Below are 26,885 nucleotides of genomic sequence, written 5' to 3'. Positions count from 1 at the left end.
ACACAGACCCCGCTCAGCTCTGCTCTTTAAAGGAGATGTTAACGGGATTCACCTTCCGAAACCCCTCCAGGACTTCTTTCATTTTCTCGTATCTCCTGAAAAGATCCGCCAGGGATTTCTCCACCGAGTTCAGGTCAGCCAAAGCTTGCTCCTTCTCCACAATCAGCTGCTGAACAGTGTGGTGGGAGACAGATTTCTCTCTCTGTTCATCCTCTGAAAGAAGAGAGTAGTAGGGAAAAGAGAGATTTTCAGAAGGGTAACAGTAGTAAGAACACTGATTTCACTGTCATCTACAGTTTCTACTGTACTCTGCTCTATTTGTGTAATAGTAAGTTTATAGGATCCAAAAAAGTCAGATTTATATAAAGACACAAGCCTGTTTTGGAAAACAGTTGCTAAAACCAGTGATATTTAAGAATTTTGATGTTGGGGGAAAATGTGAATGTATCTCTGTACTGATGATTTCTTCACCCTGAGCTCGGCTGTTCCCATGGAAAGGCAGGTGTTGGATTTCCCGTTTGCCTGCAGATGCACTAGCTGAAGGAAAGGACATTTGTGCATGTTCCTAGCAGTGGCCACCAATTATTTGCCATTGCTGATATATGCTTGTCATCTGCTGGCATCTTCCAATCCTGAACAAACAAGGCACTTTGTCCAGTGGAATTCAATTCTTCCCTTGGAAAAGCAGTGTTTTGCCAGCTCTCAGGATTACTGTAGCAAGTGACAGAAAGGAAATCTAACAGTAGACAGACTTCCTAAGTGTAAAAAAACTGCAAAAAACATCTGCCAAGATCCTCCTGGGTATAGTTACATTTGAGTCAGGGATGGTGGGAAGAACGTAATAGGAATCCAAATCCATATGGAGGAGAAATTTTCAAGGGAATTGATCTCATAATAAGCTGGAATATCCACATAACACTGGAAGAAAAGGTCTGGCATTGTCTTCCAAAATATTGCATCGTTTCCTTCATATCCTAAACTGTGATTCCTGTATCCATGTTTTAAGGGCTACTTTGAACAATACTGAAGGGAAAACCCACCCACAGAACACAGCAGCTCTGTATCACCATTTTCCTTCATCTATGATAGAAACTAAAATAAGGTAAGAAGTTCTCCTGTGGAAAAAAGCACGGGGCATTTCACAATGTACAACTTTTAATTTGGGCCTCTATATTTGGAAACAAAGAACTAAACAAGTTTGGGTTTTTTATTTGAACAGAAGTTTTCATCAGAAAACTATTTTTTCAGAAGTTTTCATATTTATAGTGGTCAGCTCTGAAATGCCAAAGCTGATACTGTCAATTCCCAAACCGAGATTAATCTCTTCCTTTTGCGTATTCCATCCAAAAAATACACATTCCTGCAGGCCTGACCAAGGCCAGAGCAGGGATGATGCCATGCTGTGCATCAGCTCCTGGGCTACAGTCTGGGCTCCTCTGCTCACCCTGACAGCACCGGGCTGGGTGAGCAGAGCTGACCTGAGCTTATTCTGCTCTGTGTGATACAGAAGATCAAAAGAACCAGAGAGGCTCTCAGCACCTGCTTGTAACACCTTTATTTTACTGGTGAACAAACACCTTTGACATGGCAGAGAAGGCCAGAGCCCTGTAATACCATATCACTTGGATATGTTTAACACTTTATTTAAAATAAACATTCTTTTCTGTTTTGCTTTCTCAGAGACACCCCGTATTCCTCCATAATGTCAAAACCAATGTGTTCTCAATTAAAGTAAAAAACCTTTTGCTGTCATTTTTTTATTTTTCTAAACCTGAGAAGCTGTCTACTTGTGTTCCAGCACTAGATTTGTTTAATCATGCTGGAGATTACACCCTGACCAGATAATTCCAAACCCCTTCCTGGCGGGATCCTGTTCTCTGGCAACACTTCTGTCACTGCAACTCCAGGCAGGGTGAGATCCCTTCACATGATCATCCAAAATACTTTAATGTATTTAATGTCACATCTTCACTTTTTGTGAGACTGCTGTCTGAGGTATTTTAGCAACTTCCTGACTTGTTTCTAGGGCAATCAAAAAGTTGACAATTCATGTCACACTCACTCCTCTTCCTCCCAGTGCATCACAGGCCCTCCTCTCTCCTCAGCTGGATCAGCTCCTCTTAATACTTGATTCCCAGCACCATTTAAACTTGCACATGGGAAACTGGGGCAAGTGCTACAGAATCACAGAGTTGGGTTGGAAGGCACCTCAAAGCTCACGTAGTTCCACCCCCCTGCGATGGGCAGGGACACCTCCCACTCTTAGAGCACGTGGCTCCAAGCCCTGTCCAAGTGATGCTCCCAAACCAAAGTGGTTAAATGCTACAAAAAACCAGAAACTTGGCTGGAGGGAGACTAGAGTTTTATGTGATATTTTCAGAAAATTGTAGAATGGCTTGGGTTGGAAGTTCCTTCTATTTTCCAAGACTATGATTTAGTTTCAATAATATGTGCTGGTAACAGCCTGCCAGTTGAATCTTAGATAAGCAGGTACACATACTTAATTCTAAATATATTTACGAGGTCATGTGATTGAAATATTTTAATTAAATTACTTCCACGTCTGCAACACACCCTGCCCAGGGCTCACCAACAATAACAGCAGTATGCTCAGGACTAACACTATCCAAATTGACAGAATCAGAGCAGCACCAGCAGATCCGCTTTCAGGCTCAGCTCACTAGTACTCACATGACTTAATGGGAATGCAGCAAACAGAGAACAAAAGCAAAAGAAACTAAAGATGCAAAATGCTGGTGTGAAAGTTGGTGAAAAGCTTTACTTACCAGGCTTGCCTGTTTTGTTTTTGCAAGCAAATAGCAAGAAGCAACGAAAACGGAAGCAAAATAGAAAAATCGGGAATTGTTAGGAAAGCAGCAAATAAGTAATGCAACAACCCGTAATGCACAAAGCATAACATCTGTTTGTTTTTCACAAGGAGGAGATCATAATGTATTCAAATGTAAAGTATAAGGACACATTTTTAACAGGAAAGAAACCCCAAACCAACATTAGGAATCTGTCAGTGAAAAGGAATTGCGATGGGGATTTTGGCTGTGACCCAGGTGTGGGGAGGGTGGGGTGCAGGGAGCACTGGGGTCACCGAGGCTCTGCTCCGTGGCTGTCAGAGCAAACACGGGCACCAGGCACAAAGCAGCAGCACAAGCAGCAGGCTGGCCTGGAAAACCTGGTGTTTCTTCTCCCCCATCCCTCAGTGGAAACTAAAATGTGTTAGGGGTTGAGGCAAGTGTAAGAAAAAAAGAAAAAAAAAGATAGAGCACCAGTTAAAAAATGTGCCAAGTGACACTAACAGGGATCTCCACACTGACAGCTTGCAAGCTCTGGCTACACAGAGTGTGGCATGAACTAATCACAGCAGCTAAGCTGGGTAATATTGAGTTCCATATACATATAACAGCAAATACTAAACCTTCCATAGCCCTTGAAATCAAAGGCAATCGCTGTTTGCAATGCAGGCTTTTCAGTGCCTTTAGAGGCAAACATAGGCAGTCATATATTCTTAATATGAGGTATTTTCATATTCATTATACACACACATGCCAACCTACAAAAAGCTCAGCAGGACCCATCAACTTCATCGAATATTCATCAAAGGGTTTGGTGAAATTGGTTTACGTGCAGTGCCCTTCTAACAGGGCTGTACAAATAGTTCAGGAGGGACAATTAGATCAAAAATTTAAGTTAAATGCAGGGAGAAGCCTCACATTTAACATATTACCATGCTGTAGGATTTGCATACTGCTCTAATTAACACAGAAAGGATGTTTTCTGTGTCGCTGCTGTTGGTTCAGTTCCTTTGCAAATGGACAGCAAATTAAATTACTTACAGCCACAGCCCTTAAAAACTCGCCATAGAGCATCTGAGACACTCTGATACTCTGAACCTGAAGTTTAAAGATCTATTTACTCATAGCCAATGGCCCAGTGCTTAAATTATCCTTTGTTCTTTGCAACAAGAGGAAGTGGCACTGATGGAATGTACTGTGTACACCAAGGCTGTGCCTCTGCCTCAGGACTCCTATTCTGTATCTAATTGCTGCACTGCAGTCTCAGAATTTTTTTTTTTTTCTAAATCTGTTTCTCAAGAACAGAATTTGAATTTGTTATCAAAAAGAAACTTCTGCTGCTAACTGTAGCCACAGCTCAGAAGCAAAGGACAGGTCCTTTGTGTGTCCATATCACTGGCCAGGTTAAGCGTGGAGACCACACCAGAGTATGTTTAACCAAAATGTACATAAACCAAAATGAAGTTAAGTTCTTTGCATACTCTGGTCACTCCTACTTTAACACCTGCAGGATGACAATGACAGACACCACGTCAGAAGGAAACGAGTTGTCTCAGTTTGTACATACAAAAGGCAATGGAGGCATAACACCAGAGAAAATGAAGCCTGGTGTATTATTAGTGTTTATTAATCATTATTATATATATTTCATTAATTACTTATTTATTATAGTTGTCATTCTCAAAGAATTTAATTATTTGTAGGTCCATTTTAGCCTTCACTTGAAAGGAGGGTGGGATGTCTCCCAATGGCCAGGGAATCCAGAAAGGCAGCAGAAGCACCAGACACTGGTGCTCTTCCCAGCAGCTTTGGCCTTGGAGAGCCCAAAATCCCACTCAGCCAATCCCACGGCTCGAGCTGAAGCAGTACAAGGCAGCACAAGCCACTGGTGCTTTCTATAGCCAGACTGATAAAAAGAGCTTTCGAAATCTTACAAGAGGCTTTAAAATCACATCCCAGGGGCCAGACCTCCCACGCCAAGGAACCACATGAGCCCTGCAACCTTTGGGTTTGAAGTGCTACTAAGCGTCAAGTCTTTGATTTGTGGCATGTGCTGTTAGCAAAGGTGATTTTTAATTACTGAGAGGCAAAACTTGTCATAATTTAGACCTTAAAGGAGACCCCTGTGTCAGTAATCAACTGGGGGGGAGTGGATTGGCCACTCGTAACCTCCCAGCTGGGATTGAAGTTAATCTCGGTTTTGGTCTGATCGATGCATTTAGCACAGATAATCCCTGTTGTTGTGAAGAGCTAAGTTTGGAATCTGCCATTAAACAGCTGGGAGCTGATGCCTAAGGGGTTTTTACGTCACTGGAAGTCTCTCCTGGAGAAACCCAAGAATTTGAACCTGTTTCCTATGGGCCAGTTTGCTCAGAAGGGAAAGCCCTAAGCCTTCTGTGTTACCTGAACTGCCTGGGGGCTGCTGGCTATGAAGCAAGGCCCTGACTTTTCCTTTTCTGGCGTCCTCAGATGCATTCACAATTCCCTGCAGCATCAGCAGATGCAGCCAGCATCAAAATGAAGCCCACAGACTTCAACCAGGGAGCATCTTGCACAGTAGGAACACCTACCTATCATCTGAGCAATCGTCTTCTCATATTCCGAAACTATTTTTCTGTAAGAGGGGGAAAAAAAAAAAAAGCTTTTGGCAAACAACATCATTGCTCATGCTTACTTAGCAAATAACACTATCAGCAAGTGAACTGTGGTGTTTTTAAGAGATACAGAACCCCATCACACTTTTATATGTTCTTTATTGCCCAAATAACAAATAAAACTGATAATTTTACCACTGCACCTGATTTTTAATTCTCCATGGAAATCAATAAAGGTGAGGGAAGGAAGAAGAGATTGCTTTGAAACAGATTCTGTTTTTTGAAACATCACCCATCATGATTACAAACATAATCACACTGGTCTAGCTCAAGAATTACAAAGAGCCTGACTTTTCCATTACTTTCTTCCCTCTTGTCCATATTTGTGTTGTTTTATTTTTAATGTAAACTTTAAGTAAACTTGTAACTGGTAGCACATAAACCTAACAGGAGTAGTGCTGGCCATCACCCAAAATGTATCTCATCTTCTAAATGAATCTTCTCATGACTAAATGATTCACTACCACTTAAAAGAACAAGATCAAAATATTCAACTATGTAGCACAAAATCCATCATATTCCATTTCCCAAATCTGTTTTTGAAGCAGAGGTGGCAAAATGTTACTTTTAAGACTGTTTTATTTCGTATACTCACGGTAGGCTTTGAAATTCCTTCTTGAAAAGAGGTTAGCCAAAATAAGCAGATTAAATGTGATTTAGAAAGATGATCCATCCCTTCCCAGAGCCAAATAAAGCTAATGAAATGAGACTAGCTTGATCTGTGCTTTGATTCACGAGCCACGCAGGACCGTCTACAAAATACAGAATTACCCCACACTTCATCTGAAGTGGATATTCAAAACAGCTCACAGGAGTTTGAATACACCTCTTTTGAAACTCACTTTCACTTGCTCCATTTTTAGAGCTCTGCTGCAGTTGGTGAGGTTACAGAAAGGATGTGGGAAAATCCTGAGACAAAAGTCAGTAAGGAAAGGAGAAACTTGCAGAGCTCCCAAAAAACTACTGCAGTAACTCCAGAACTGCCTCAAATCTGAATCACGGACAGAGCCCAGAGTTCTGAGAAGGCCACCTGGCCCTAAGGTCAGCAGCATCTCCCCTGGTCCTGCAGAGCACTCAGAGAGCAAGGGGCTCTACCCCTGAGCACTGGGATTTTTCCTTTCAACTATAAATGACACTTTGGAGAGCAAAGATAACAGCAAGGATTTTCCCCTAAAAGGAAGGGTTTGGTTTCATGTCCAAAGAAGATTACCTCAAAAGGCTGCTGTAAGCAATGAGGATTTCAAAGCTTTCTCATATCCTTGTGACACAAAGCACCTTTAGGAAGTTTCGTCATCCAAGAAATGAAACCAAGGACTCAGAGGGTACTGAGGGTAAGGAACACAACATCACAACACTGCAGCACTTCCCAGGGAACAATTTGCTCCAGGTTCATGTCAAAGGCCTCTCTCAGTCAAGAGCCTAAATAATGGTCATTACAGCCAGGGAACCAAAGGATGCTGCCACATCATTCCTCTTTGGGAGGGCACATCTTAACCCCAGGCTGACACATTACATAGGCTTTAAATGTTGCTATTTCAGACATTCAGTCTATTCACTGACTGCACATTCGTAAGTCATAGAAACACCAGAATCCAGGGCTACAAAGGGTCTCAGAAGTCATCTGCTTGACTCCCCTTACAGAGTCATAATCAATCAGACCTCCAAATAACCATAATTAAGTATTTCTTGCCTGCCTCTGGTTAGACTCTTGGATTATGGTACAGCCCACTGTGGTTTAGCTCTTAGATGACTACTGCATTATTAAACCTTCTCTTTTTGGCTTCTGTTCTCCGGAGTGGAATTTCCTCCAGACTGATGTTTTCCTGGAAATTTAGACAAATTCAGGATATTCCAGCTACAGTATGCAGGAACACTGCTTCTTCTCTTGGAAGTGATGCTTTTGTGCCTGCAACTCTAAATAATCCCTTCACTCCCTGCTTATCATCATGTCATATCTCACTGCTGCATCTCTAATTTACCACACATGGACTGCTTGAACATTTAAACTTCCAAGAGAAATCTTTCTTTGTGCACATATGTGTATTTATCATTTTGTGACGGTATTAGCCAGACTTTTTTTTCTTTTCATCCACGCGTTCCAGGCATGTGCCTGTGGGAAATTTGGCTTGGTTATTGTGGGTTTTTTTTTCAAATCAGACTTTATGGAGAGTGGAGACACACACAAGCAAATTACTGTGTGGAAGATGAAGGTGCAGATCCACGGTGTGCCAGCTGCTCTGTGTCACCCCTGGCTCTCCTTCCATGAGGGAAAAGGCTGGCAGTGCCCACTGGCAGCCAGCAGACACGTGCACCCCGACACAGAACAGACCAAGCACCACACTTGAGTGTGAGCTGCACACTGAGACATTCCTTACAATCCCTCATTTTGTTCCCTCCTTGTTTTGCTCCCTCAGTTTGACTGCTCACAGCCACTGCGTTCTGTTTCTCCTCATTAAGCATTTCAGGGTTATGCCAGGGCTTTGTTCCCCTTCCCAACAGAGCACAAGGGAGGTGAGAGAACTCAGCTGGGCACCGGGAGGTGGCAAAAAAGAAATAAAGAGGCTGCCCTTGCCTTTTGCAGATGCTTCTCTTAAGATGCTTTGGCTCAGAGCCCTGTGCTGCCACTATTCCAATCTGCCATGTGCAATTCCTGGCATCCATGCAAAGGTTTGTGGAGCTCTGCACTGCAGTTCCCTTCTACTCTCCCTCCCTAAGTACAGTTTTCCTGGATATAAGCAGCAATTGCTTATGTAGGTCATCACTAGATACACAGTTTAGCTTTAAATCACTGAGACTCTTCATTTTGGGAAGAAGCTGGTGCTAGAACAGAAGAGATTTTAAAGAAAATTCAGTCTCAGAAGTGATTGTGTAAGTTATTACTTAAAGGAGGGATGCAAAATAATCTGACAGTTTCCTTTTATTTATGAGTTAAGAGGGGGACCATTTCTTCTGGTTTTTGAAGGTAGAAAATAGTAAGCTTTAAAACTACATGAAGTATTTTTATACATTCTCTCTTGCAATTGATGACTTTCTCAGACTCAGATCAATGAGCAGGCCAAGCTCATTGCTTTGTCCTTCTTATGGTCCTACCAACTGCAAAAAAAGAGAAAAGCTGAACCTTTCAACTGAATGGGAGGCATCAGTGCTCCTTGGAGCTCACATCATCCACTACAGGGATTCTGTTGTCATCCTTGCAAGTGGTAGGACCTGGGCTGGAAAGGAAGGTCAAACCATGTTCCAGTATACAGATATTTAATGTAATAGAGGCAGGTTTGCAAGAGAAGTAAAATAGAACAGATACAACCAGAACAAACTGAAAAGCTCAGGGTCCTTCTGTCAGCTCTCCAATGGAACAAGAAAGCAAAGGCCAAGAGAACTATTGCTTAACTAAAATCAACCTTTGTGTGTGCAGCAATTAAAATATCATCTTAGTTCAAAGAAAAGGGTGTAGAATCTCCTTAAAAGCCAACATTCAGAGTGGTTCCTTTACAAGAAATGCTTTTGTACTGACACTGTGGTTTGATTTTTATTGTTAAACAACCATTTACAATCCTGGAGGGAGCCTGTACAACTCATAACTATCTACAGATCTGCACATTCTTTCCTACATTCTTTCCTTTTTCCAAGTAAAACTACTTGTGAAGAGTGAATTTACCACTGCTATGTGCATCCCCCTACCAGCTCGGCAGGCACCTCAGCCAGTCTGCAACAGGAACCTCACTATGCAATCCATGTGAGAATCCCCACACAAACCAGAGAAAATCCTTCCCTGACATTAATCTGGAGTAAAACCTCTCCTATCTCGGTATTCTGAGGATGTGAATGACATTAGCAACACAGAAGTTTTCAGTGATTACCCTGAACGGGGGTGCCCACCATACAGAGAAAAGACTAACTATCAGTTCAGGATCGACCCAAAGCCTGAAATTAAAAATAGTGAAGCAAATTCAGCTAAGCAAAACAATCATATGAGCATGGCACTCTGTGTACTACCCACAGGCTGAGATGAGATTCTGACAGAGTGACCAAGTTAATAACCCACCTCATCTCCATCACTTCCCTTCTGCTTTCTTCATATTTCTCTTTCCACTCAGATACTTCCCTTTCCTTGGCCACAATCTGAAACAAAGAAAACAAAGGGAAAAAACCTCAGTGGATTATACCCATTTCTTAATTGCTATTACTAGCCAGACTAATATGGTACATAGATTTGTAAAACACATTTTACTCCTATTTCAAGCATTTTTATATAATTATATAGCAATGTTAAGACGCACAGAGTACACTTGAGATCTAAAAACATAAAAGATTTATTTTTATATCATATCTGCTTTTCACTTATGTAAAACAAGTAAAACTTGCAGTGTAGCACCTTGTGCTATAGAGTGGCTGAGGACAGTTCCAAGAACAGAACAAGAGGTCCAAAATGCAAAGCATTTGGGAGAACACAGGAAAGAAGGGAACAACAAGCAGCATGTTTTTCCTTTCCCAAATCCTGGAGACAGTTACCTCTGCTCTGGCGAGCCGCAGTGCAGAGTCCAAGTCCTGCTGGGGGTAGAGCAGAGCCGTGGTGCTCTCTGCATCCGAGGCGCCGATGCGGGAGTACAGTGCACTTTTGGAGATGGAAACATCTGCTGGGATAGCAGGTTCTCTCTGTGTGTTTGTTTTTTTAAACACAAAGAAATGAACCATTAAATAGGTGTTTAGCTCATGTTTTCTGGGTGTGGTGCTAGGACTAGAATTCTGTGCACCTCTAAATTACAACAGTTGTTAACACTGACAAGGAGCTCTGAACTTAGCGATCATAAAATACACATTTAGGATCCCTAAGAAACACCAGAAGGGCCGTAAAACCCTTATGCAGAGAAAATAAAGACAGCACTGCCATCAATATTTTAAAGTCTTCTCTTAGAAAACGTACGGCTTTTCACCAAAACATCCACAAGAAATGCACATCAGCAGAAGGAATCAGATCTGAAGGCAGAGAGCTTGTTAAGGGGAATTCTGCTTCCATAACAATAAATCAAGAAACCAGAAGCAAGAGGACAGCTCACTTTCTTAGGCCTGACCTGTCAGTACATGGTACCTATCACAAAGAATACCACATGGGAAGTGTGAATATGCAGTGACACTGTTGCCTCACTCGTGTCCAGCATGCGATTAGTCAGTTAAATGAGGCTTTTTTTGCAGCTGTCAATTTTGCTCATGTCAGCAGCCCAGATTAAAGAGGGGAGAGCAGCATGTGTAATGAGGAGAGCAAAGAACAGGTACGTGACACTGAGATGCAGGAGATGTCTCACAAACAACTTTCGAGGCAAACAACCCAAGCTACAGCACATTAAAACTGAGGAGAGACAAAGGACAGTTCATAGAACCTCAGAAGGGTTTGGGCTGGAAGACACCTTAAAGCTCATCAAGTCCCACCCCCTGCCATGGGCAGGGACACCTTCCACTATCCCAGGGTGCTCCAAGCCCCGTCCAACCCGGCCTTGGGCACTTCCAGGGATGGGGTGGCCACAGCTTCTCCGGGCACTGCCAAGCCCCCTCTACCAAGCCACAGGAAGCCACAGAGAGGGCTGGACCATGAGTGGAGAGGAGAGTCAGGCTGATCAATGCCTTTTCCCATCCACTGATGCAAATGGATATTCACATCCTGTTTTTCTGGTGTAGCATTTCCTTGCTGCTGGAAAGGGGATAATGTATTTTTTCCATTTACTTGTTAACTCTGTGCATAAAATAATACATCCTGTTCCTCTGAGTTCACTAATGCAGTACCTAAGTCTTTAGGCTTTATCTGCAATAATTAAGAGTAGTAATCAACAGTTTTTCAATTACTTTTTTACATGAAAGAGAAAAAAATATTTTCCTATATATTATTGCAAAAGAGGGTGGTGTGGTTTGGTTTTAGTTGTTCTGTTTGGATTTTTTTAAAACCAAATAGCAGCGTCACAGTCTACTGACTGAAGCACAGGAATGCAAAAGGGAATACATAATGTCTGGATGAAGGTTCAGTCCCCATTAATTTCAACATCACATATTCTTGTCTCAACACTGGTAAAGGAAATTTTGCCAGATGCTATTCCATAAAACATTCATTTCCTCAGAGTTCTTCTCACACTGCCCAGGATCACAGAAATGATCCAAACCCATTGTTAATTCTGTTGTAATCCCTTGTGAGATCTCATATCACACCTGACTGAAGAAGCTGTATTAAAAATTGCATACAATGCACACAGGACCAGATGTTCTGGATATCGTATCTGAAGAGAACATGAAGAAACACAAACAACATTACAAGACTAGGCAAGAAAATTTAATTAGAGCAAGAATAACCTAAACAGTACTTACAGAACACCTCACTGCCATCTTCATTTATAGGAGACTCTCACTAATTTGCTTGGTACTTTTTGTTTTTAAACCTGGGAGTCAATTGACTCTTACTTCTAGGATTTATGGAGCAGGATATCCCTTCTCTGTTTTTGCTGCCTTTAACATGAACACCCAAAATAATGATTAATTCCAGCAGAATTAGGAGGTGCAACCTCAAACCCCATGGATTTTCCTACCAGAGAAAAAGCATTCCAAGATTTATCAAAACTGCATAGCCTGTGCTCTTGAAAGTATCTCCAAGTGTACAACAACTACATAGGAAAAAATACACCTGGGACACAAGCTCGGATATGTCTGTAAATGAATAAATACAAAAAATGTACTTTAGTCCCTCCTCAATCACAAGGCAAGAATAACTGGGAGATAAAAATGAGCCATTAGATCATCAAAGCTGTCCTCCAAAGACAGGCCATCCCTCAGATCGATCTGCTGAACTGCATCTGTCACATTTCAAAAGCTTCCTGCAGCTTAATTTGCTGGATCTCATAAAGAGATTGCTGGAAAATACTCATTGTGCCAAAAACCCCACAAATTTCCTCAAGCTCATATAAAAACATGTCAAAGGAACTGCTGGGAGGATGACAATTTTTAAAGAAAGAGACATTTAAAGCATTTAATACACACAGCTGTTTTTATATAGTGCACAACACCTCATTACTACAGGTATGTTTTCTCTAGTTCTCTTTGCATTTGAGTAAACTGTACAAAACAATAGCAATAAGGACATGCAAAGCAGCTTAAAATTTCCAAAAATGACTATAAAAACTCTTGGGATTTAAGCACTGAGCAGAAATGCTTGTGGCAGTGACCCAACCAGTACTGCCCTCTGGAAACACTGTGCACAAGTCTCCAACTGGGCTCCCTGGCAGAAGTAACCAGTAAAAGTCATCATGGTTTTACTTCCAAAGCTAATTTTACACAGCTCCTAACTGATGCAGAACTCAGAAACTGTTATTTGCTGCCTGAAGAATATTCCTACCCCGAGAAAATAACAGAACCTGACCAACAGGATGATAGTATTACCCAAAATAACCCAATAATAATGCTTTAACACCTAACTGCTGAGAAGGTAAGCAGTTAATTGGGGTAATAATCAGCACAGGGATTTGTAAGTCACTAAACCTCGCACAGAAAGATTAGAGTCTTCAGGGGAATTACTACAAAATGTAGGTCACTGCAATCTTAGTGTAAATATTTGAGAGCTCAACATGCTTCTCTTCCCAGCACCTTTCACAGAAACCAGATATCTGACCAGGAGGGGAGCAGATGCACATCTATTAACCAGCTGCAGTTATCTCACTTCCAGGAGGTCAAAGTGGAAGAAAATAGAGAAATGGCATGAAAATGAAAACTAGTTTTTATCATAGCCGTTAAAGGAATGTGTGTTTAGCCCTGCTGAAAATGAGGCTGCTCTTTCCAAGGACTGAAATGCTGCCTGGGTGTGCACGGAATAATGGACTCTTTAACCAACTGATGTGGGAGCAGACAGGTCAATGCAGGCAAAGTGAGAACCTACTTGTGCTTGCAAATACATGGAAAGGCAAGTAAAACCCAAGCCTGGAAAGTTTTGCTAAAATCAATGGCACTGCTGCTTGAAGGAAATATTCCTCCTTCACTACCATGAGAGACCCCAAGGCTGTGCTGCACTAATCCCATTTTTGCCCACGCCTTTCCTTTCAGTCTTTTTTCTTGGACTGAAACACCCAACTCTCCGTCACCTCAGCATCCACAGGGTGCTGGACACAAACCCTACTCAAGCTGCACCTATTAAAAAATTACCTCACGACATCCAAAGGAAGACTGTTCAATAGAAAAGTGTTAATTCACCTCAATGCTGGAAAACAGAAATATTTGGCAATGTAAAAGCAGATGACTGGTCCTGCTGTTGTTGAAGTCTGTGACAAGAATTTTGGGAGTAGCCAAATACCTTCCCTCTGCCTGAGAACAACAAACTCACACCCTTATTCTCACTCCTAGTAGTAGCACAAAACGCTCATATTTAATCTTTATTTTAGGTGACCTAATTTGTCATAACAAGTGCTTCTGTCTTTATTTATCAACTTACTCTTGTTACCCATCCAGGGATGGTTTAGCAAATGTTAAATGTAATTATACAGCACTCAGAAAAGAACGGAGGCCAGCCATCCAGAAGGGAATTCTGCCAGGAGCATCCAAATTTAAGTCACTGCAGTCATCTGCTGGTTTCTATTCTACTTAATCCAGGCCATCAGTCACTGTAGGTCACAAGGAGTGTCATCATAGGCTAATTTAACACCAGCAACCTCCCACTGAAACAGCAAAGTTACACAAGGACAAAAGTCCTTCCCAGCCTAACATGACACCCATGGTATTTGTCTACAAGCACTGATGTAACTGGACCAACATGGGGCTTTTATCATCATTAACCTGCTGCCAATTCTCTGTCAGAGATGGGAGTTTTGCCTGTTGTTCTCTCCTTACCTCTGCTTATCATTTTGTTATCTTCGTTACACAGATTAATGACATTTCCTAAAAAGTCACATGAAATGCATTTCCTATTTCTAAGCTCTAAGGAGTTCAAAACTTGTTCTAGATAAACAGGATGCTGTGAAGATGTTAAACAGCATCTTTCAAATGTAACTTCACATTCTGTAACATTTTTGCAGCTCAGAATCTCTCCTGGGTAGCTCACAAGTAATCACAAACACACAAAACCATTCTCTTCAGTCTAAAATGCTACAATCTGTGAGTTTCTAAATCGTTGGCTGGTTGCAAAAATGCAGATTTTTAATAGAAGTTTTTTGCATAACCCATGAAGAGCATCTAATATTTTGTGCTTCATCTCAGGTGTTTCCTGATGCTGGAGGGCCTGAATCCTGCATGTTCTAGCAAAGTGTTGGGAGGACAAGGAATTTGAGAGAGAATAAGGAGGTAGAGAGGATCTAGAGACCTCGTTCTCTTCCAACACCTGACACTCAGGGGAGCAGAGCAAGTGGACACAGTCACACACAGGAAAATTATTTTTGTTTTTCCTCCTTTGTTCTTTATGTTCCTTATTATTAATTGTAGGCCTGCTTAGTCCTTCTAATGAAGACAAGAGCATCTTTTTCTTAATTAAATACAAGATTGTAGCCACATAGTCTTAAAATCTTAAAATACTCTTAAATCTGTGAGGAACGTGTTTACCTTAGTAAATGTATGTGCACAACAGAAACGAGGTGGCTCGTGGGCTATTTAAGGTATATGAAATAAATCACATATGATCACTGTTTTTTCAGAAGAGTACAGTTAACCTTAAAAAAAAAAATCTTTATGAAGTAGCTACTTAATAACTGATCTTTAAAGATCAGTTATAAAGAAATCCTTCCCTGTAACCAGTCCAAATGCTGTTGTGATGCAATGAACTTGATATGATTTAGGATTGGGCAAAGGACTTTCTGCTGACTTATTAACGGACAGTACAAGAGGAGGCAGGTGACTGGAAATGTCTCACTGCAGCAGGACACTGCCATCCCCTCAGCATCCCAATCAGCTGATACCCTTCCCCAAGAAAGTCACATTTATGGAATGACTTCTTCGGCTTTCCAAACACAGCGAGTTCCACGTGCATCCCTACAACAGCAGTGCAAAGCATCACTCAGGCACAACCAGCCAGCATGAGCTGGAAGTAGCAATGAAAAAATAAGATTTAAATCTTTATGAATAAAGACACATTGTGTTGGGAGGCCTTTTTTCCTTGGGAGCTCTGTAGCCCTTCCAACCCTGCAGCAGTCCCCTTCTTCAGATGCCTGAGGGCAAGGTTGACTGAATTCCTCACTTCTAAACTTTGAGGGTCAAAGGTACCTGACTTCAAGCTGAAAATACCAACGAAAGACAAAACGTCCTTGTGGCCAAAGCAGACCTGGTATTCTTCACCATCAAATACTTTAGGACAAATCTTGCTGCAGAGGAATGACAAACCTGGACTGCAGAATCCATCTCCTGCGGAAGGAACGCTGCTGCTTCTTGCCTGTTGTTAATTGGGGTGTGAGTGGGGTGGGTGACAGCGTTTTTGTGTCAGCTCTGCTGCCAGCATGCTCCTGAGTGTCCCCCCAGGGCCCAGGGAGCCCCAGTCCCTGCTCCAGGAAAAGCAGCACTCGGCTCCCCAGGCTGGGCACACTCACACACACAGGGCAGGCACAAACCAGGTACCTTGGAGCGCAAAGAGGAGAGGGCAATCTGCCTGGCTAACTTCAGCGCTTCTATCCTCATGGCAGCAAACTCTAACTCCTCCTGTCAAAGGGTTTGGTGGGGAGGCCCCCACAGGGAAAAAAATGTAGTAAGAACATGGTAAAAATGGTTGATGTACTCAAAAATGAAATGTTAGATTTTAACGTGTAATTCAGACAATTTCTGGGTGGCAAACACACCCCAAATTCCCCTCAGGATGAGGGCAGTGATACAAAAATCCAGGGGTTGGTTAGTTTTGAGATAGCTGTACAGAAATATAACTTTTATTAGGTGATCAGTATGAACAATACTTCATGTAAAAGCAATGTTTTCTGAAGGTAAAGCTGTTTTATCACAGATTCCTCCCCTGTCATTTCCATTTTATGTGAATTTATGCCACATGCTGGTCTCATGTGGCATAAACCTCTCAACCTTTGCTTAAAATTTCACTATAAATATTCCAAAAAATATGTCCTGACATACACAACTGGTCTGCATATTAATTTGTTTTTCCTCGAAGAAACCATGCCAAATTCTGCATTGGAGAGATTTCTAGAAAAACAAAGCCTGATTTTCATTTCAGCAGAATTAAGTCCTGAATCTCAAAAAATGAATCTTTGCACTAAGGCCAGGTGTCAAGACTACTCTCCAGACATCAAGTCCTGTGCTCAAGCTTAAAAAATTTTGCTTTAGAAAGACTTCTGGAAAATAGATACCTTAGAGGGACAGGATAGGTGCTGATGAAATTTAAGCTTATGTATTATATGAATTACATGAGTTAAGTGAAAGTATCTTTGCTCCTTAAGACTTTGAAAGAGAAGAGTTACTTTGAGAAGAATCAAATAATTATTTTAATTCTTTTCTACATCCCCTTCAAGCCTCCTTCCACCCCTTTCAGATGAGGCAAAGCATTCCTCTGCCTGTGTAAGGAGAAACAGAAAGAAGAATGACATTTATATTTCTTCTACAAACCTGAAGTTTCTGAGCAAATACTGGGGGGTTCTTTTCTGCTAGGTCAGGGTCTAGATATTCAGGCTGATCACATATTGAGGCTTTCTTAGATATCCTACTGAGAAGAGCATCAGCAGAGACAAAGGAGTCTTCAGGAGATGTCTAGAGGGTAAAGAGGAGACTAAATAAGCAAGAGAGGTTTTTGCCCAAGTAGTTCAGGCCAAAAGCAAAATGCAAAATTTCTGCACGAAAATGATTCCCAAACTCTTATCATACAGGACTTACTATTTCAATAGCCTCTGGAGTTGTTCCTAGAGTCATGGGCTCTAGGTCTTTCTGCTTGGCCTTGTCAGGGGACTGTAAGTGTGCCTCCTGGCTGGCAGCTAGGACTCGGGAAGCTGGGTGTGGTATTTTCATGCCAGAGGACTGCTGGGCTTCAGGGTCTTCAAAACTTGACCTGGAAAAAGAGTGTGTACGTGTTTTCAGGGTGGAGCACAAGGCCTTCACAATTCTGATTCTAGTAACAGCTGAGCAAGTCCTCTTCATTACTTTCATGTATATATAAACATATAAATACATATATATAGATACACACATTGTTTCAACTCAATTTGACATCATTCTATCTCATAACACTTTGCAATATCCTTTCAAAACAATGCACTGGAGACTGCTAAATAAAACCAGTTCCATCAGAAATGTCACATTCCTTCAACATTTCTCACTTGCCTTTTTAGCCCTTCTCATTGTAACCTACCTCTCTCCCAAAACACAACTCTTACTAACAAGAACAGATGTCCTTGACTAGCAAAATTATTGGAAGTAAAAACAACTCCCACACCCTGGTCTTATGAACAAGAGTCCTTGTTCAGAAAATGTAACCAGGAAAAGCCAAGTGAAAAATTGCAATTAACAAATTTCTAGATTAACATGAAAATTGGCTCAGTATCTGAGGAAAAAGCTTTATGTAGGAGGCCACTGTCCAGTGAAACAGTTGCCACTGTGACTCTATTTAGTTAGAACGTGAAGGAGAAATAGATGTCCTTACTCCCTCGCATCATGAAACTTGTGCATCTTTGCCCTCTGTTCTCTATCATATGTGCACACAGATGGGGATCTATTTTTAAACAAATAACTTGGCAACACAGAGGCAGGGAGAGGAAGAAGTGCCTGTGTACGTACTCTGAGGGTAACGCACTCCCCTGACACCCTCTTCCACTGCTGGCAGTGACCTACCCTGAGCAGGGAGTTGTGGAGTCAGACAATCTGATGGGAGGTGATTTCACTGGGCTCTCCTGCTGTGCATCAAACATTAGGTACAAGGACTGTTTCTTCGGGGTGCTATCATCCTGCTGGCGACAGGGAAAGAGAAACTCATTAAGCAATTCACCCATCCTCCATTAAAGCTAATTCAGGTCACTGAAGCCTTCAGTGAGCAAATGACAGAAAACTAATAATACAGGGTTGTAATGCTGATACTGAGATGGACCCTTTCAGGAAGAAACCATCAAAGGACAAAACCTAAACAGTTCACTCTTTGTAGTGGCTCTCCTCCCACTCTGGGGTTAATCAGATTTCTCTGGTCCTGTCAGGCAGGAGGCATCCCTTGGCTGAGGTTACTAAAATATTCATTGAAAATTCTCATTGGTTTAAGTACCTGGCATACATGCCTGATTTTCCTAACTTCCCCAGTGAATATCCCCTCATTGGATCCAGTCAAGCTATCAAATCCATGGATTAAAAAGAAGGTGAAAGAAATAATAATGTATAGTTCTGCATTCCATACTTCACACTAATTCTGTTTCTCTCCTGATTCCCTCCAGCTTCTTCAAAGTTTTACTCTCAGTTTCTTAAATAGTTCAATAGTTGGTGTAGACAGCTCTGCATTCTGCACTGCTGGAAATACTGATTGGCTTTGAACCTCCTGAAAGAACTACTATGATGCTAGCTTTAAAATAAAAACATAAAATGGAATGAGCTTTACAGGACACAGGACAACAGAACACAGGCAATTTACCCCAGTTATGCCAATTTCAAGGAACTGGTTTTGCAAATTTGCTGCAGGCACATTATAATTAATTTAAAGGGTGGTGATGCTGAGGGCATTATCAGGATGGTACATTATGACAAGGGAATGCAAATGAATGGAAATGGAGGTGAGAACTTACAGGCACAGAGGAGCCTATTTTCTCCATATATTCTATTTCATATGAGTTGCCATATTCCAATTCTGCAACAGAAACAAGAAAAAGTGGTGTTAATATATGCCATGCCATGATTTTTGCAGAAGTAAATGAGATCTCATTGACAAGGGCCACTCCCACTCTGCTCAATACCTTCCAATGACATATTAAAAACAGGAAATACAGAGAGAAAACAGAAGGTGCACTGATAGTCACTGATTTTCAACAATGAACCTATGACACATTTCAAGCAAATCATCTTGCCAGAAAAAAAATCAGCTTTTCAATTTGCCCCAGGGACCAGAATGTTAAGAAAGTTTCAGAGTCATTTCAGAGTACAGACAACTTTAACCCATCATGTTATCTTATCACAGAAAACACATTTTTTCAATAATTGGCAGTGCTGATGCCAATTTCCTTAAAAAAAAAAAATTTAACAGCCGTTGAGAAATTAATTAATTTCTATTTCTTCATGTTTATCACACAATTCTTAATTACAACCAACTACTGTGATATCACTTAAGAAAAAGATACCTAAAACACCTGAATGCTCATGGACCAGGGGTGAGTCACCAGCCCAGCTTACTGGGCTGTTCTCACATTTTATTTTCAGAGAAAGAGTCTAAGGCAGGAAAGTTTACAAAGAACCCTAAGTCTAAAATTTAATAAAAATGCAAATCTTAACTGCTTCTCTGTTTCTAATCTCCCAGTTACACTGGAGGGAATAACACAGCATTTCTTCCCAACCCATGGTCACCCAGTAGCTGATACAGCAACTGAGAGATCTAACACAAGAAAAGAGATCATACCTTCCTGCACTCAAATAAAAGCAAACTTCCTACAATGACAACCTAATTTAAGATTTAAAAGCATAATTAATTTGTCCAAATGCTGTACTTTATTCTGTTTCCATGACTTAATTCAATAAACCACTTTGCATAATTTGATTTCCATTGTAAAGAAATCCTAAGGAATGGCACAATAGCATTTGCATTATGATAAAATCATGTGCTTAAATCCATCTAGATTTGGACAGCTTTTGAAAAGTAGGGCTTGCATTAGGAAGATGATGACCATCATTGAAATGTTTGATATTTAAAAACAAACAACCCTGAAGGTAATCTCTTGCCTGTTTTGTTGATTAAAAGAGTTTTAGAGGGTTCAACGTGATTTTACAACGCTTGATTTATGTTTTTTAATAATAAAAAGCAGTGCACAAGGACTGTAATTCCACAAGTTATGTCTTTTGTCAAACAACCACTGAAGAGGAAGAGCCACCAACTCTAGTACTTGTTGGGGATATTCACAGTAAACCTTGCAAGTGAAGAGAAAGCTGTAATAGCAGGCTCCTCACATTTAAATTCCTAGCACCATATGTTTAAAGTGGTAATAGGGAGCCAGGCAAGATGGACAACCTCCTGGTGTCAGATACCAGCGATATCCTATCTCACTCACTCTTCTTCCCAGTGAAAGCAAAACCCAAACTGGAAGGATGAATTCAAACCCTCTACGAGGAGCTGAACTGCAGGATAAAGCCTGAAATCCCAGGTAACAGCAGCGTTTAGAAACTGCCTTTCTGTATCCCATTTATCTCCAAGCAGCCCAGTGAGGTGCATCAGGAGCATTTATGGAGCAGCTTTATGCTCCAAAGAGCAATCCCTGAGTGTCCAGGCAGGCTCACGGGCAGCAGACGTTCCGCCACTGTCCTCTGCTGGCACAGCCACAGGGATCCTCCACCTGCCTGCAGCACTGCCAGCAGCTCTGCAATACCCGTCCAAACTGACTGCTGGGACAACACAGATTTAACTTTACTGCTGAGAAAAAAAAACCCAAAAAGGCAGGACACAGATGGAAATAGTCCAAGTAGAAACAAAAGGAGTAACGCGGCTGGCTAAACGCAGTTTGTTTCGTCTCACTGCTCTCAGGAGTCTCCAGCATAATTCCTCTCTCTCCTCTCCTCTCCTCTCAGACATCATCTCCCCTCCAAAATCTCAGGCTCTGGTTACCTCTACACATTCAACATTAGAAAAGCCCAGGCTATCCCACGAAGCAAGATAATTATCTTTTATAAACACGTACAACAGACTTACTAAGTGATGTCCTCCAACTCCTCCTACAAATAGCTGCAAGATTACATCAGAATTTTCTGCTAACAATTACGGCTTATTTCGGGTCTGTGCAACAGGAAAATGGCAGCAGCTATAGGCAGTGCCTGAAACAGATGAGGGCTGGATGCACGGGCTGATTCAGGAGCTGGGCTGTATCTGTACCAAAGCAGTGTTGTGTTACAGGGTAACACTTACACGGGTGTCTGGGAGAGGTAAAAATACCTGCACTGAGAAACAGCCCTCAAATTACTCAGAAACTTCTCAAAGCTGCAGGAGCAAGACTGTGAAGGGGAAAAAATTATTATTTTTAAGAGATGTGAAAAGCGGAAGCATGGTTGATTATAATGAGCATGCAATCTGAAACCCCGACTGTACCATGCAGCACACAAGAGACAGGACAATTACCATTTAATTAGGAGCTTTGCTCACTTTCTTCTACCCACTTGGAAAGCTAAAATGATTGTTTCAGAGTGTCTCTGTATTCTTTTGCTCCATTTCCTTCCATATAGTTTCCATTTTCCCAGATTTAGGGGGGCTTATTTTCTAAAAGGTGTTTCTTTAAGTTATTTTTTAAAATTTAAATTTAAAATAAAAACAGGGAAGTCAGTGTCTAAAATTCATAATTTGACAACGAAGCCAAATGAATTCATCTAGACTGAAATACTTATCTGTTCAGAAGAAGACTCGACAGACTTCCAAAAAGCCTAGGGTACACGAGCACATGCATATGAACAAAAGCACTGTGATTGTTGTTGTTTTTGATGTCAAACACCTTGACCTACAAGTTTAGCAGTTCTTAATCAGTCATAAATTTAGACCCAGCCTAAAATGGCATAAAGGAGATTTAATGGCAGACTGGACTGAAAGGTTAGGGGAAAAAACATGAATTCTGATCAAGAAGAAAAAGTTTAAGCCAAGTTAAACTCAAACATGCTTCCACCCACAAAGCTGAACATCTGCCTTTGGAGCAGATGTTGCAAAGCAGAATTCCCTTCGGTAGCCCCAAGGAAGGCCACACACAAATTTTCTTAATTCTGTCTCTTCCACATTTCACAGACCTGGAATGACAGTTCTCTAAACAGAAACTTCCACCTTTAGCTCACAAATGCTTACAGGAAGGTATGGCAGGAAAAACATTAATAGGCTGATCTAGTAGGGAATTTTATCTGGAAATATGAATGGTAACTATCTTATGCAGGGGATATCCTGGACATCCTTATGCATAAAGATACCTGGAGCCCAGGAAGCTGGAGGAGAGATGGAATGTTAAGGGTATTAATGCAATACAGAAAATTCGAGCAGAATTTTGACATGGGACCTTCTCCCATCCAGGTTAAGGAACAGGCTCAGGCAGAATCAGTAGCTCAGTGACTCTGGAGCAGTATCAGACCCCAGTCTCCTGTGAAGGCACTCAGAGAATACATTGCACGCAGAGAAGAACAATTAATCACACAAAGGAAGCAAAAGCCTTTCTCTGAAGTCCCCTCTTGTTTCCCTTTAAGCATCTTCTCTGCCCTGAAAACTCAACGTTGGACTACTGGGGTCTTATATTCAGCTCCCCATAATTGCCACGTTCCCCAGAATGGCCCAGAGAGCAGCATTTGGAGGGTTCCCTAATAAAGAGTCTGCATTCAGCAGAGTACAGGCCAACATCCTCAGCCTAACCAAACCCCCTCTCTCAGTAAACATCCCCCTGGCTGGAGCAGACAGTACCCTCTGTGGGAGAGCTGAACTTGGTCTCGTTGACGAAGGTGGACAGGTCAGAGGGCTGTGGGTAGTCCTGCTTGTCCGTGTTCAGGTCCACAGTCATGCAGGTCCACTTCTGACCCGTCACGGAGGACGCCAGTTTCTCCTCATCCGTGGCATGAACCACTGTGGAGATGACAGGAGGTGTTTCTGGAGTTGGCAGTGGAGTAGGGTCCTGCAGCAAACAAGAGCCAATTAATTCCATTATCTTTCACTAACACACAGAACAGCTCAATCTCTGAATTCCTCTGCACCGCCTGAGCCATCTTTTTAATTCCATAATCTCTGCTGCAGCTCTGTGCAAAATACCTAATGGAAAATACCAACTCTACCAGCAGCAAGTTTTCCCAGTATAACTAAGCTCTTTGATGATACACTTGCATTGCAAAGCTGCTTTGATAACAGGGAAGAAAGAAGATCCAGAGCTGTTGAAATCTGTTAGGCACTTGACACAAGTGGCACACATCATCCATCACTGAAGTCTCTGACTACCAAAACTGACTTTGTAGGCTTCCCTCATAGGAGCAAACCTTCCTAGGTCCACGAGGTCACGAACCCTTTCCCCTTTCTTCACTTCTACGTTGTCAAGCAACACAAATAAAAGGGCAGGATGGATAACAGGAAGAGGAACAGCAGCGTGGAAGGAGCTGTGCCACATCAAAGCAGTCAGGCTTTTGTAGAAGAGCAGCTTTTGTTAACTTCTCTTCCAAGAAAACCACCTGCCAGCAGTTTTACAACATGGAATCAAACTATCCAAGCACATGTTCCTGGTAGATCAGCCCACTTGGTTTATTTCTGTTTCCTTTCCAGCCCACCAATTTGGTGCATTTAGTTTCTTACTTCCTAATCTTAAAATTCCAGGGTGGATAGTGATGTCTCGTTTTTCAGACAACTGACTGAAGATATTTATTCCTATCCTTGCTCCATCTTAACTCAGGGCTTTCCAAAATACATTTGCTAATACTCTAACTGGAATTCCCAGGGCAAATACTAGATCTATGTTGTATACACACTTCTAGAGACCAAAAGGTTAATGCCTTATGGTTATAGCTTAATGCACTATACGTGGACACCAATAAACAAAACTCTCTTCTGTTACCAAATGTACAATTCACAATTAAATTAATTAAATTCCCCCTTTTTTGCCCCTTCAAGAACACAAATTACATGCATCAAAACAAAGCAGCACTTTACCTGAGAAGGAGGATCTGACAGCGGGGATCTTTTTGGTGATTTTTTCACCCTAAATGTATCACTGAAAATAAAGGTCACACTGTTAATATGGTAATAGCAGCAAGAATCAGGTCACTTCACACTGAGCAAGAGACAGCACAGACAATGCAACCTCTGTAAGCCCTTCTGCATTAAAATCCCATCCATTAGGCAGCAGCACCACAGACAAACATGCCATGGGTACATATTTCTGTCATGCACTTGGAACAGGCCTTGATTCCCCAAAAGCTGAGAACAGCAGGATTGCCATATTTTTCATGCTAACTCCTCACACATTCACAGGGCAGAGTTACTGCTCGGCTGCAGTTCAAATCCCGGCTCCACCACAGGCACCCTCTGGGGCCCTGTGGAAATGATTTGGCTTCTGCCTGCTTCAGTTTCCCATCCAAAAATTAGGTCTAACCCACACCTTTACCTGAGAATTAAAACTGTGATAAACTTAGGCTCCAATGACCCCAAAAACCATGAAGAAAAAAACCTGGTCTGCTTTAGATGAACAGAATAAAACCATCTGAGGCAGATGCTGTTCCCCAGATGCCAGAACAACCTGTGTCATTACAAATGGGCATAACAATGTTTTTAAAAACAAATACAACAAGAAATATGGCAATTCTGCTTCCAGTTCCCCCAACACCTCACAGTGCAGACTGGGAGCATGAACACTGTAGCCCTCCAAAATCCCACAGGTTTCAATCAAGCAAAAGGAATGAAGAACACACATTATGTCATGATGGTGGATAATTATGAATGTTGCCTTTGTGTTTATTCACAATTGGCTAAAATATTTTCTAACCAGAAATAAACTAATTCTCTATCTGTTCTCTTGATGCACATTGCCAGAGTTATTCAAAACCATTTATGTTATGAGCTACAAGAGGGAGAAAAATACCACAGCAAACTCACTGAAAAAGACTTTATGTTTGAACTGAGATGCAGTGGCAAAAATTAGTGCCCACCAGCTCATCCCTAAGCAATGATGGCAAGGTTGTCACTAGAAATTCTAATGGTGGGTTTCAATTGGCAGAGGGTAAATCAATACCACTTCTAGAGGGGAAAATAAATTGGGCAGCTGAATATTGGTGTGTTCAATGCCATTTATTATCCAGTTATGATGACAGAATTAATAAGGATAACTTTTTCCTTTAAGAAGGACAAGCACTTTATGCAGTAGTTACAAAGAATTGACTGTGCAACGTTGTTCAATGGTAGAAATAAAACTTCCATATTTTAGCTCAAGGATAACAAAATCTCTATAGTTTTTAAATGAGGATCTTCTTTGATAGGCAACAGATAATGAGGCAACAGATTCCTCAAACTCATTCACAGTCAGGCATCTTACTTAAAATAGCTTTCATATGTGCAAGTGAAGTGAAATCATTAACATAAAAGCTTCATGCTGAATAATAACTGATCATGCTGCAAAATAAATAAGTAAAATTAAAAAGCCCATAAATCAAAGAGGAAATTTGAATTGTTAGCTTAGAATTACTTACAACAGAGAACATACAGACATCACATCTTCTACCATCCTAAGACAAATAAGACAAAGAAAAGAGAGACAGACAGAAGGAACTGACAAAAAAGATTAACCTACAAATACTGTTAATGTGTTACGGCAATCTGATCATGCATATTTTCTACCTGTATAATCTTAACCCCTACTTCTTATTGTGAAATACATGAGGAGAAAAAAAATATTCATCAAGTCCTTCAGTGTTTTCCAGTTCAATGCTATACTTCTGACACGCTTTCATCTTATAGAACACATTTTTCAAAGCTGACACCTTCAACTTCCTTTCAACACACTAACTGTCCTTGCCTTCGTGATGGAGGCCACCTGCTTGCTTTTCAAAACACAGTATTTGTTATTATATGAGATGCAAAACTGTTCCTGAATGGCAGCTAAGCTTAAGGAGAGGGCACGGTTATTCCTGGTTTTGTCATGTTTGCTGATGTGTTGTGACAGCACAGAAAAAGCTACTTGACCATTTCAAACCATCTACCCAGGTCAGGATGGAAAATGACATTTCTTTAAATCTCAGCTGTTTTGGTTCTCTCCAAAACCTAACCTGGTGTTCTGACAGAGCAAACTGGTATCTCCCAAACCAGAATCAAACCTTGCCAAACAGCTTAGGCTAGGAAAAGTTCTCATTTACTTATAAGCTTAGCAGCTTCTGCTCATCTCTCCTCATGTGCAATGGTCACGACAGCTGGCACATTCCATTTCTAAACAGCCTCCAGCCATCCAAGAGCTTCCAGAGCAATGCCTGCACAAGCAGTGTCTCTCCAAACCACCTATTTTTACTCATCACTGTGAGCTGGCACTGGGGAGGCTTTTTGATCACCTCCTGTTTCAGGTAACACATTTGAAAAAGGCATTTTGTTACTTGTCACAGTTAACAGTGCTTACACAGGTACCTGCATCTGCAACTCACATCTCCTTTTTCTACTCCTCTGACTCTCTAAAGGCCCTACAAAAAGAAGCTTGATTCAAAAGGAATTAAGTTCTTTTCTACAAAGCTCCTCTTTTCTTTAAAATTTTTCAAACGTTATGGACAGATTCTCCAATACTTTATTCCAAGAGGCAACAGGGATTTTCCTCTCTCCATGGGTAATTAATTAATA

At 41.3% G+C, this 26,885-nt stretch overlaps 1 protein-coding gene across 15 annotated transcripts in view; it reads right to left on the bottom strand.

Annotated features, from left to right (window-relative positions):
- TACC2 (transforming acidic coiled-coil containing protein 2) overlaps positions 1–26,885 on the bottom strand; it is a 130,795-nt gene that overhangs the window by 2,607 nt on the left and 101,303 nt on the right. For 4 of the 15 annotated variants that reach the window (XM_042019483.1, XM_042019482.1, XM_042019481.1 and 1 more), the window contains 13 exons: positions 25,754–25,789; positions 24,222–24,282; positions 22,995–23,202; positions 19,159–19,220; positions 18,227–18,342; positions 17,276–17,447; positions 17,012–17,152; positions 16,022–16,102; positions 9,971–10,114; positions 9,504–9,580; positions 5,378–5,421; positions 2,787–2,795; positions 53–213 (listed from right to left, as the gene is read on the bottom strand). In XM_042019483.1, coding sequence (XP_041875417.1) covers positions 53–213; positions 2,787–2,795; positions 5,378–5,421; positions 9,504–9,580; positions 9,971–10,114; positions 16,022–16,102; positions 17,012–17,152; positions 17,276–17,447; positions 18,227–18,342; positions 19,159–19,220; positions 22,995–23,202; positions 24,222–24,282; positions 25,754–25,789 — 1,312 coding nt within the window. The remainder of the gene's footprint in view (positions 1–52; positions 214–2,786; positions 2,796–5,377; positions 5,422–9,503; positions 9,581–9,970; positions 10,115–16,021; positions 16,103–17,011; positions 17,153–17,275; positions 17,448–18,226; positions 18,343–19,158; positions 19,221–22,994; positions 23,203–24,221; positions 24,283–25,753; positions 25,790–26,885) is intronic. The other 11 variants (XM_042019484.1, XM_042019485.1, XM_042019488.1 and 8 more) reach the window with 11 other exon arrangements.

The sequence above is a fragment of the Corvus kubaryi genome, unplaced genomic scaffold (assembly GCF_017639235.1).
Source record: "Corvus kubaryi isolate FWS band 111438036 unplaced genomic scaffold, C.kubaryi_AGA036_p1.0 138, whole genome shotgun sequence".
In the NCBI taxonomy this organism is placed as follows: Eukaryota; Metazoa; Chordata; class Aves; order Passeriformes; family Corvidae; genus Corvus; species Corvus kubaryi.
Note: the sequence above shows the minus strand (reverse complement) of the source record. Positions and strands in the feature narration are given on the sequence as shown.